This window comes from Centroberyx affinis, unplaced genomic scaffold (genome assembly GCF_046629955.1).
Source record: "Centroberyx affinis isolate AG114_WGS23_722 - 3 ecotype Tasmania unplaced genomic scaffold, CSIRO-AGI_Caff_v1 ptg001173l_1, whole genome shotgun sequence".
NCBI classification, from domain to species: domain Eukaryota; kingdom Metazoa; phylum Chordata; class Actinopteri; order Beryciformes; family Berycidae; genus Centroberyx; species Centroberyx affinis.
Window position 1 is genome coordinate 427,532 of NW_027279703.1, and position 12,843 is coordinate 440,374.

Genomic DNA, 12,843 nt, shown 5'->3' on the forward strand with positions numbered 1-12,843 from the left:
ATGCATTATGGCTGTGTGTCCAGTGGGAACCTGTCTATACAGCACCACATTCTCTCTCCTGTTGTTTACAATGGCAGGGACACTGCGTCGCATGTTCCTGACAGCTATTAGGGCTTAGTATGTTTTTTAGCGATCGGCACGGAGAGCGCTACAAATGTTTGAACTTTTCAGAAAAAAAAAAAAATCACTCTGTAAACATGTTTTCAGAAGCGGCATGACAGCAGCAGGATCCTTGATCCCACTGCTTCCTGCAAGCATCTATTTAGCGTTACTTGCTAAAAAAGCCTGGTGGATACAGCACTTTAGTGTACGAATTTAGATCAAGCTCCACACAGCCCAAACCAGGCACAAGTACACACATACAGTATATTCCTGCAGTCATTTAAAGTAGCCGTCACAGCATACTACTGTCACCTTCATTAGAGATTGGCCTGTGATTGATTACCAGCGCTAATGTAGTCATGCAATGTAGTCATTAAAAAAGGTAGATCAGATTTAGGAAACAGATACATTAATATTATTGATGGTCACAGTGAGAGTAATTCATCTAATCGCAGTGACATGATAGTAATGATTGCACACGGAATTATCATTGCACACCCTAACACCCGATTATACACACTCTCGCATGCACACACACTGACGCATATATGCGCACGTGCATAAGTACAGGCGATCATGCAATCACGCACACACACACACACACACACTTGCGAGGCACACATGCACACACACTTTTGCCTCAACTTTCTGAAGTGCAGGACAAGGTCTTGCAAATATCCGAAACACATGCTCCTGTGTGCGGTGGCGTATGAGCTTGAGAACGCTGTTTGAGCGCAGCCACTTGCTGTTCGTCCCCACCGGGTCATTAATCATTGTCCGTGGGTGTATGGTAATGGACTCCAGACCCTGTGCACACCTATCTCCTGCAATTATGAACCCAGCGAGAGGTGAATACAAGGTGAATATGATTTCCGTCTCTCAGGTGCTTCCTGCTTGATTGTGTGATGACCATGAGTGAGGTATCTCCTCTGTCCTGTCCACTCCCCTGTTGCGGTATCGCAGGAAGTCTTAAGCCATTAAAGCTCAGCACCGCTGGATCCTTTTTCAGCGCTTAATGGAGGAAAAGAGATCTTAAAGGTTCTGTATGGTCAGTGAGCCTGGACTCTCTCCGTGTCACCGGCCAAGAGTCACTCACATTGCTGATAATTATCTTAGCGAGTGAGTGAGTTAGCGAGCAAGTGAACCGAATGACTGACTTAATGAGATAAAAAAAAAAAAAAAAAACATTTAAAAGGATATTTAGTAGCTGTTTTGCTCTCAAGTACTCCATTGCATTTCTCTTATATTTGATATGAATAAGTAAAGACTATAACAAGTTTTACTTCATTATAAGATCTGTTGAGATTTTGCCTGGCAGTGCGTTAAAGCCTTTCACATTTTGGGGTAATTTGATCCAGCAGCTCTATGACTCAAAATTGTCTATTGTTGAGAGTGGCATGTTTCAAGTGGCAATGATATCTTAGAGTGGAACTGAGGAATCCGTTTTATGTACTGTGTTTCATGCGGTAATGCCATCCTTTCAGAGAATGAAAAAAGAAACTTACATCATTTCTTATTACTCTTAGAAAAATAGAGAAAATGCATAGATTGACATACTTTTTTTGTTTTTGCGGAGTGTGAATGCACGGTTACACAATACAGGACTGGGTATAAGTGTAGACAAGATATGCTGTATAACAATAGACTAAACATAACCAAGTAATCAGATTTGTCAGACATTCTCCAACTGTTCTGTGAATTCTGCACCTTGCACCATGCGTCACTCTCATGCCCGTAACCACAGTTTAAAAAACACTTTCTCAGGCATTATTGATATAGTCAATGATTATCAAACCTAGGCAATGTCAGGGACAGAAAGGCTTGATGGCATAATGTTAACTTGCCACTGTAGTTAATAGCTGTGTGCAGATTAAAAACCTTCACCATTGCACTATTAACTAAAGTTTTGAAGAAACATTCATTGTTCCTGTGAATGTCTTATTCACAATGGCATGGGAAGCAAACTTTAAAGTGGCCAATCTAATGCTCCCATCATACACATCTTTACAAAAATTATGTTGGTAAGCCATTGCATGAGTCAGAAAATTATCTTTGGAAATTTAACTCTACAATTTGCAATTTGGGTAAGAGTGCAAAATGCCTGGACTGAAGCTTATTCAGGTTTGCTTATTATATATTGTGTAAGCAAAGAGGAGAGCCTCTGTGTTTGCACTGAAAAGATACGAGACACAAAGTCTTGTCTGCACAGTCCAAGTAAAGCGAGTGAAGAAAATACTTTGTTGACTTGGAAAGTTACATTGCCTCTGTGGAGAGTTGATCATGGCCTGTCAAAGTTGCCTTGTACTGTAGGACTAAATCAAAACCCAGTAAACAAACTCTGACAGTTTTCATAGATAGATTTTATAAGTGGAGTCTCTCTAGGCTCCCCAGTGCAAATTTCTCTTTAATCTCCTTTGAGATCTTGTACTGTGGTCCTTAGCCAGTAGAGGAAAATATTAATTTTAAAATGACATGGAAAAAAAGTTTTAACTCCTTTGAGAGATATTAGAGAGATTACTTGCATATTTATTTTTTGCCATGTTGCATACTTGATGTTCTTTTCCTATAACACTTTAAAACTTTATGGGGGGGAAAAGTTTTTACAGCACAGCTAAAATTATTCATAACTTAAATAAAAACATATTATTTGACACAGAATGGTTTATTGTCTAAAACGTTATTGTTATAGTGTAATTTAGTATATTATAGTAGGTTACTGCCGTAGTATACCATATTCAGTGGTTGTCATAAAAAATCACCAAAGCTAATGTTATAGTCCATAAAGGGTCACAAAAAGGCCATTACAACATAAAAAAAACCTCACAATTGTGGCATGAGTCTTGTACATCTACAGTACATACAGCATTATAGTTTACTTGGTTCTCGTTCAATTTTAAGAATGGGCACAAACATTGCATTTAAACTGTGACCATTTGTTGTATTTATGCTGTTGTCCACAGTCATGCTATATAACAAAATCTCATTATTAGCTTTGTAAGTATTTGCTTGAACGTTGCCGCTTTGGCCTGGTTATGTGACTGCAACTTCAAACGGCTCCCTTTGCTTTTTGATGAAACTCATTTAGTCTTTGTCGGTGCCGCTGCCCGGGGGCTTGTTGCAAAATGAGCTGTTGTCAGCTCTATTTTCAATGTCATATCATTGCAAGCCCGGTCTCAGTAGTGGCTCCCAACTTACAAAGAAAGCACACGATTTATTCAGCCAGCATTTAACAGCTGCTAACTATTATCATCCTATTGTATTTGTAACACTGAATTATCTGGTTTGAACTGTACCAAAGTATACACAACCTTAGTTCTTGTGAGAATCATTTATGGAATTCCTGAATAGCCTACATTGAATTATGTGATTATTAAAATATGTAATTTTTGTGTTCATCACCTGTGTTCATCGTCTGTAATTAAGACTAAAAGAACTACTACACTTAGTTGGGCCATTTGTAGTACTTTAAAGCATGTCCGTTTATTTAATCATTTCACGTCTTCAACCTCTCTTTATCCAGATGAATCTCACTGAGGTTTAGGATCTGCTCTACAAGGGAGACGGATGGATGAGGACAGCAACAGCATCATTAAGTAACAGGCAGAACAACAACAAATAAACAATTCAATATAAGCAGACAAAGAAAGAGTAAGAGTAAAGTAAGAGAGGAAAAAAAGAGAAAGTGAGTGAGTGAGAGAGAGAAAGAGAGAGACGGAGGGAATGAAAAATAGTCGCCGCAATCCAAAACTTAATCAAAGCGTCGCCAGTTTCCAAAACATTCAGCTTCCATAGCCCTCACTAACCCATCTCCACCTGAGCTTTACCACAGACTCTACACTTTGACACTCACACATTATTATGGAAACGGTGGTATAATGGACTGCACTCTATAAAAGTGCCTCATATTATGTTTAAGAAGCGGTCCTCATCTGATGTCACTGGAATAAGACACTGATGTCCAGAATAGTCCAAATAAGAAATCTAGTTTCCTGTCCTGGGACCCAGTCTTAATAAAGTTTATTGCTAGTTTTGTCATACGGGGACCCAGTCTTAATAAAGTTTATTGCTAGTTTTGTCATATGGGGACCCACCAAAAGTAGTTTGGCAACCCATTTTGCATCCCAAACTATAGTTTAAAGCTGCACTGTTGTCAGCCTAATTCACAAATTGGGGCTCCAATAAAGAACTGCGTCCCATCTCCTCTAATTGAGACGCTGTAGATTCTCCTCATTTGCCTAAAAGTAATTGTGGTGTTGGATATGTACATTTCTCTGCTCACAGGAAGTAATACATCAAAAGTTAAAAGTGAAATTCAAACTTTTCTCTAAACAGCAGTGAGCAAGCGCTCAGTCCAAAGAAAGCTGGACTCACCAACGTTAGATCTTCACTCTCATCCCTTTGGTATCCTTTGGCAATCACAGACCGGCGGGGTTGGTAAACATGAGCGTGCTGTGTGCAGTTTACTGACGTAACGTGTTGGTATTGAAGTTCACATTTTTCAAACAGTTACTTCTCATTGCCTTTTGGAGCAGCCAACAACGTGCAAAAATTGCCAAGTGCAGCTTTAAGAGAGCAGGATATAATAGACTGCATGCATAAAAAGTGCCTGATATTATGTTTCAAGATCTGTCGGCATTTGATGTCATTGAAGCAAGCCACTGGCATATCAATAATAGCTTCCCAGTGACAGTCATTAGAACATCCTCAGAGCACAAGCAAGCACTGATTGAAAAGAGGAAAGATAATGACAGTTAATAATAAGAACGAGCGATGATTAAGTCATGGCCAGGATCCCTCTCTCTGCCTCTCTCCTCTTTCCCCCCCTTTCTCTCTTGCTCCCGCTCTCTCATTGAATCATTCTGTCACCATGGAAATTATTGCCTTGTCCTTTTGACATCACCATGATTAATTGCAGCAACATACAACAAGGTGTATTTGGACCAATGGGTGAAAAGAAAAGGTTTATTGTTACATTTTCAAATAGGTTTTGGATTTGAGATGTTGGTGAGGTGGGGGCGGCTTGGCAGTATGTGGAGTGCAGGTGCTTTCATCACTGTCTATTCACTGGCAAAATGCAAAGCCCTCCTCATGCCATCCCAGCTTAATTTCACTACTGCCATGGCATTGTGTTTGGGCTACTGCTTAGAATTACATATCTCTCTTTTTTTCTGAGCTAATTCATTTCAGAATGAAGTAAGTGGTTTGTGTCTGGCTGGATTGTCTGAACACGTTGGACTATGAAGTATTTGAGGATTTATAACAGAGGCGTGATTGATAATCACTTTATTCCGTGCAGTAACACCAACTGTGAGGGGACAATACAACAACAGCACTAAAAACATTCAAAAGCCCCCTATTACATGAGAGCAAGCACTACTTTCCAAATCATATGCAGCAGCGAAATCTATTACCTACCAAACTGTGTAGACCAAAGGAAATATATTGTCTTGAATTGTTTGAAAACTTCAAAGTTTAAATTTGCTATTTTCAGCTATTTGAAGTTACAAAGAATGATCTGGTAACTCGTCATTTGAATTTATAAATTCTGTTATATTAAAAACAGTGTGCATTTGATTCTATTGTATGACATTCCAGAAAGCCTTGTCTGTAGTACTAATGCACAATAGATGCAGGATAACTGCTTAAAAGGGCACTCATCTAAAGCCATACACAACAAAAGTGCCCATGTCACTTTGTGAAATGTAACCATTAATTGGAGACATGCATCAAGGTTGAAGACATCCTCAATGTTTATAACCATCACTTGTTGAAAATTAATCAGCGTGCTTACTCTCCCGTTTGAACATGAAAAGACGTGATGCTTTTTCTCTTGCATTTGCCTTTCATAAACATGGAGATGTGGAAAATGAGATTTTAACGATTTAACAGGTAGCATAATAGAATTTAGAGCAGGTCTAAAGTGATGACTGGTTTCTCCCTATATGCGGTTAGACATTTTCAAAGATATAAAGACATTTTGTGAGTCCTATCTGACCCTTGTTTCTTTTTCATCAAAATCATCCACATATTCATGACCACTGAATGTTACTTTATGCTTGTGTGGTGTTGTTATTATTATTTTTTTAAATAACCTCTTGGGGTTAAATATTTAAAAAGATAGAAGGTACATATCAGTTTTGCCGGCTGGGATCAAATCAAATCTTTGATGCTCAGTATCTCAGAACTTCACTCCGCCCAGATAAGACAGACAGACATAATTCCAGGCTTATGATTTTCTATATATATAATCCAACAAGTTACCATGGACATGCCCACAGAAAGACACTTCCCTAGCATAGAGTCCCACATACTGACATAAAACTGTCCAGGTTTCACCTTCAGTTTTCTATGCATATACATATAGATATATATATATATATATATATACACAGCATATGGTGCATTGCACTGGTTCGGTTTAACATGGACTTGCCCGCAGCAAGACATTTCTCTATCATTTCATATCGTTCTGTCACATTCCATTATTATTTTGATCTGCTTCCTAGTAATGAAAGGAGAAATAAAAAGGGAATAGAACTGCAGGATAACGACACAGAAATGACACTTCACTCTCTCCCTGCAGCTACATATCTGTCATCCCATTCATTCAGGTCTTTGATGAAACATTCATTGATTCCTCTTCTTATACCCCATGCGGACAGGTGGTAATGAAAGATATTTTGTCATGGTGGGATCACTATGAATAGGTAAACTGATGCTTGATCTTATGCTGTAGGAAAGCGCCGCAGTAAAGGTATTGTTCCTGACTGGTCCAGATAGTCCACATGGTGCCATACTTTATCACTATAAAGTCATGTACTGTAGATGTTTAAATCAATATATTTATTTTCTGTCCCTGGAAATGAAGACTGTATAAACATACCTGTCTGTAACTGTTTCCAGAAACAAATCAAAGTTCTCTGGGCCTTCAGAATTAGGTCCTTATTATACCAATGCATAGCCAACACAGGTGTTATTGTGTACCCACACCATTTTGTCCAGTAAAAGCTACAGAACAGGTGCATGGATCGTTCTAATCCATGCTGCTTTCCCTCCACCTGCTGTGGTAATTAATGAGCTGTTTTAATACACAGTGAAAAAGCTTCTTTTCCTCGCAAGTCGTTCAGTAGCAGTAGGAGTGAGCAGGAGATTGAGGAGGTTCGGGAGGCAATGGGGTCATTATAGATTTGAGCGGGATGTTTCTACTTCCCCTGACGCTATTGGATTTTCAGCCTCAGGTGCTGCACAGTGTACAAGAGGTCAACACAGATATGGTGATTGGTATTGAATGCTCTCACATGATAAAACTGAGGCAAATGTGACATGTAAATCAGCCTTACATGCATGGTCAGGCTCTAATCCATATACTTGTATGGACAAACACATTTAGAAGTCTATTTACCCAATCCATGTAGGTTCACAAGATAGATGTATTAAATGTGGTGTAGGCCTGTTGGCTCTTTTAAGCATGGGCCTTGTTAGCTCAGCTGTATTATCTTACCATTTTTGTTCGCGGGCAGATTCCCAAAAGAATGTAAACATATCATAACACCTGACACAACCTGCACCCTATCTTCGCCAATCTTTTGAAAAGCTAATTTAAAAGAACATATAATAGGCTATCCTTGCACCTGTCTGCACTGCACCTTGGCTACACTTATCTTTGCTGGAGCTATTTTTAAAAGAACATAGGCTATCCTGCGTGTGTGTGCACTAATTAGAAACCAAGACGGTACTTGTAGGCGCAGCGGTTCATGTCTCATCTTTTAACAACAGACTGCGATGAAGCGAGAGCTCAGAATTTCACTAACGAACAGAACCATTTATTATCAGACTTGATAGGCTAGATGGAAAAGGAAAACATCTACTTTCTAGTCCCACAATCTATTTTTCCTCTAATTAATAAATATTGAAACAATAACTGCATGTGATGCAACCTCTACAATCAAACAAATCCCAAAATGAACAAACAAAGGAAAAAAACAAACAAAAAAAACATGCTTATCCAAGAAGAGGGTTAAAAGAAGAACATGCCTGCAGCCTGTCCCTGTTTTGGAAGTGTTGCTGGTAGATGGGGACAGAGAGCAAAACCAGAGCTCATGGGGAAGTACAGCAGGTTGGTTAGGAAGGACATCTAATTTGAAGGGTTTTTCTTTGATCCATGGTACTGACAATACCCAGCACTGCCCAAGTGCCCCTGAGCAAGGGCAGCTAACCCCATGTGTGTGTGTGTGTACCAGCCTGCTCCAAGGACAGGTACTGGAAAGCAGTTAGGGTTAGCTATAAATACTGTGATACAACACAGCGACACAGCACAACTTGCAGCATGTCCAACATGGGGGCAAAAAAGAGGCCCCCACCCCTAAACGTGCTAAAATAAAGGTGCTAAAATAAAGGTTAAATGGAATGAAACACATATACGTATACTATACTACACATAAATGTGTGGGTCATAGGCCTAGCTGATGATGTCTGTCTGTCCATTTATGCCCACATTCTGCTTTACAGTATTTTGAAAATATACCTAAAGATCTATTTAATCTAATCATCTAAAATTTTTGGTTATGATGAATTCTGAATTTAATGCCACAGGCCCAAATGTAGCATACAGTAGTGTCAGTGTCCGAAACTGTCAGTCTTGTATCTACAGAGTTGAAGATATTTTCAACTTAGTACTAAGTCAGTTAGTATTGTTGGATTGTAGAAAACAAATTGTAGGTTGTGACTTTAAAGGTGAATAATTATTAATGAAAAAGGGCTTATAGCAAACATTATGAAGCTATATTGTGGTCATGCAAGGGATTATAAATTCCCTTTGGTGGATGTGAATATATGAAGTGATTTGGAGTTATTCCTCAGGAACATGGTCTTATGCTTACTTGTTTACACTCATTATTGCTATTTACCCATTACAGGCATCAGGCCCTGAGGTGGCACCATATCAAAGCATGCCTCAACCAACTCCTCACAAAAACCTGAAACAATGCCAGTGAAATGCAGTGTATACAGTAATGACACTTTGATCTTGGGCAAATTGAATTCAAATGACCAAAGGTCTCCAAAAAAGCTGTGGATTAAATTTTCTTTTCTTCAACAACAAAAAAGAGGCATATCTGTTTCCAAAATAGCAACGCCACAGGCAAGTGACTATGCAACCTTATTTCAATGCTAATATCTGGAGGTTATGTGCTGAAACGGGAGCTTGAATTCCCTGTCAGGAGATTAGGCAGCCAGAGATGGTAATAGACTCATGAAATGGTGAGGAAACTCCTGTAATATCCCGGGAAAGCCTGCTCAGTGGCAGCACACAATACTACAGGACTGACGTTGCACATGAGCAACAGTTCAGCTCTATCTACTGCCGCTTCTTGAAGCTGGTTATCGCATTTTTGCTCTGCTGACGTTCAGTAAAAAAGAAATAGTGCAGAGATGTATATGTCTTTACATCTCTTGTTCTTTCATTTACCTTTACCTTTTTAGAGAAGCAAGCGAAGAATTGTGTTGTATTGTTTTTAATGCTGTTTTTAAATCCTTTCATGTTTTTGTCCTGTAAAGTGCTTTGAGTTATTGAGAAAGCACTATATAAATAAAATGTATTATTATTTCATTTATTCAAACATCTCTTTCCCTCCCCCTCTCTTTCAATACCCCTTACTCTCTCCAAGGTATACTTCAAGCGTGATGGGGAGTTGATAGAGGTGATCTCCTACACTCACCCCTCCGCCACCGAGGAGGGAGGCGGCTCAGCGGGGGTGAGAGGAGCCAGGCCGCTCATCAGCAGGGACCTGGATGACACCAAGCTGCAGAGGTCCCTCTCCCTGCTGGACCCGGAGGGGCGGTCGGCCCGTCTGTACACAGAGAGCCCCCAGCGTGTGCACACTCAGGGCCAGCAGGCCTCTGAGCCCAGCCCCGCCACGGAGGTCATCCCAGAGACGGTGGTGAGCCGGGAGTTCCCCCGCTGGGTCCAGAGCACAGACCCGCTCTACTACTTCAGCCACACTCACATCCCCCAGAGCGACGGCTCGGTGCTGGTGCAGGCCCGGCTCACCTGGACCCTCAACCCCCAGCTGGACAACGACGCCCTGTTCAGCTGCGAGGTCAAGCACCCGGCGCTGTCCATGCCCATGCAGACAGAGGTCACTCTGGGTGAGTACAACGCAGACAAACTCCTTGTTTTTGCATGCTCTCCTCTCCTCTCCACTCCCCTTTTCTCATCTGTTCTCCACCCCACACACACACACACACCACCCTTTTCTCATTTCTTCCCCCTTCTAATCTCCTGCTGTCTCCTTGCATCCCCTTGCCTCGCTTGGAAACCGACTGGGTCCCCTTATGTCTCCCTTGCAAATGTACTCAGAACAACACTGATTTTCATTTGATGCTGCTTAATTGTGTTACAGCCGAGCAGATTGCGAGTTTAGTGGTGAATGCAAAACTCAAAGTGACTGACAGGGCAATTCATCGAGCTGTCTGTTGCTAGATTGAGTTAACTCACTACCGTTATTGAAAAAGTCAACCTGAATTAGAGAAGTCAAATGAGAATTTAGACACACTGACCAATGTTATATCATTGGAAAGACGGTCTCAGTGATGCTGCCCTGCTTCTAACTCCAATAAGCACCTCCCTTAAGCTCCTCACTCTTACGCCTTAGTGTTTTATACAGAAGGATGGCCTCTAACTTTCATCACTTTCCTTTCAAGGAGAGAAACACTGTGGCAGTGGGATTATTTGTTTGTTGAACTGTTAAGTATCAAAGCAGAGGAAGATGCAATGCTGATATTGAATTCAGAATCAAGTAGTCTTACTTTTAGGGAAAAGTCCTCATTAAGCTTTCATAGTGAGTGATCCAAGAGAGACACTACCTCACTACCCCTCACCATGTCGGCATGGTCCTCCTGGAGACAAGCCATGCAGCGCTGACATGATAAACAGAGATATTACCTTCCATGAGATGCTAGTGATAGTTGAAGGCAGACGGAGACGCTGAATGAGACTGCAGCTGGTACATGTTAGCTTGCTGCTCTGTGTCTCACTGTCAGGATTTTATCTCAGATCACTACATTTCATCTCATTAAAAGTGTCCCTCTTCTTATGCTGGTGAGCGTCTATGGCCATGCTGAGCTGATGAACATGGAAGGAGCCACCTCCATTAAGATTATTAATTGTAGAAACTAAGCCTTAGGTGTCAAGGTTAAAGAAACAACAAGAAAGACGCAAACAAGGCAAACTGCAGGTCTGCACTTAGTCATAACAAAATGAAAAATAGACTTTGTCACCTTGTTTGCCAATTTTCCATGCCATAATATGCACCTATTTCACAATAAATGACAAAAAAAATTACAAAAATATTATTTTCTTGTATTTTCATATCAAAATACCATTACATTTACTTCCTGGAAAACTATTTTTAGTCGTTACGCCATTGTGTACCAATAGGCATAAATAAAAATTCCTGCCTCTTCCCATCAAATAAAACTAGCTTTTTCCTCCTAACTGATGTCCCATTGGTTTACACTTTTGAATGATCCCTCCCTGCATTATGTCCTGCCCCAGTATCCTGTTTCAACGCAAAATCCACCAATTTAAGGAACCAAGATGCTCTCAAAAAGCAGGTTCAATAATCAATGTTTTTGCAAGTTTCGTTTCATCACTTCCTGTGCGCCAAGAAGATTTTCTGCCAGTGTCCATAGCCAAATTTGGGCAAATAGGGCAAATCTACAGGGTCTCAATTAGTGGGGATGGGACACTCCTTTCTGTTGTAGCCCCAGTTTATGATTCAGTCTGTTAAAACAGGTGTATTTTTAGATAAAAACCTTTCCTAGTGCAGCTTTAATCATCCAATCGTCTCTAAAATATAGACGATCCAGTCTGTAAAAGTGTTTTTGCTTTTGCCAACCAAGGACTTAAGATAGCTACCTACCCTCATTTAAAAAGTTACAAAATGTTTTGATTCTATGCTACCAGTCATTTGGTAGTGTCACTTTTTTCAAACGGGGGATATCTCGCTTTGGAAGAAAGCCCTTCAAACTGTAATAACTGTCACCGACTAATCTCACATCCCAAGTAGATGGAAATACAGTATATCACATGCGAGACTGAGACAGCAGTGTCAGTTGATGATATAATGGCATGAGCTGTCTTCATGAGACAAAGTGTTGCAGTAAGGATTTTAACAGCTCTTTGCTTCTTTCACATGTTGACGATAAAACAGATGACACACCCAGAGGGGAATGGGCCCCGTGAAGCTCTTGCTAAATGTCAAAGGCTCTAATATTTTGACAAGGCTTGTTCTCTGCTGCGTTTGAAGTCATTAATTTATCACTAGCTTTGTTCTTTAAAGAGATGGAAAGAGCATCTCCAGACATTCTTTTTTTCCCACCACCCAGAGAATAGAGAAGAGAAAATGTGCATTTGTTGATTCTAATTGGAGCACACTTGAAATTCAAAGCATTCGCAGACCTGCTTGGGGCTTGATCCATCTTGGAATGGCAGAGTATGAAAAGTAATAGTGTTGTGATTCAGGTCGGAGGTTACGTGCAACAGAGTCCTTCATTTGAATTGGCTCATATCATACAGAGAAACGCTTCACAAATTTTTAGAGCAATCGAACATTGTTTAACTCTAATCTAAAGTGACTGCATAAAACAGCTCACCTAAGGATTTCCGTCGCTTAGATACCTCAGCCATTTAGATTATGCAGCTATAACTGGCTAATTGCGTTTGGGATCTGTCTTACTGTA

At 40.3% G+C, this 12,843-nt stretch overlaps 1 protein-coding gene across 2 annotated transcripts in view; it reads left to right on the forward strand.

The window, feature by feature from the left end:
* Window positions 1-12,843, forward strand: part of igsf21a (immunoglobin superfamily, member 21a) — a 179,374-nt gene that overhangs the window by 154,532 nt on the left and 11,999 nt on the right. For both annotated transcript variants that reach the window (XM_071524295.1, XM_071524296.1), the window contains exon 6: window positions 9,768-10,248. In XM_071524295.1, the coding sequence (XP_071380396.1) occupies window positions 9,768-10,248 (481 nt within the window). The remainder of the gene's footprint in view (window positions 1-9,767; window positions 10,249-12,843) is intronic.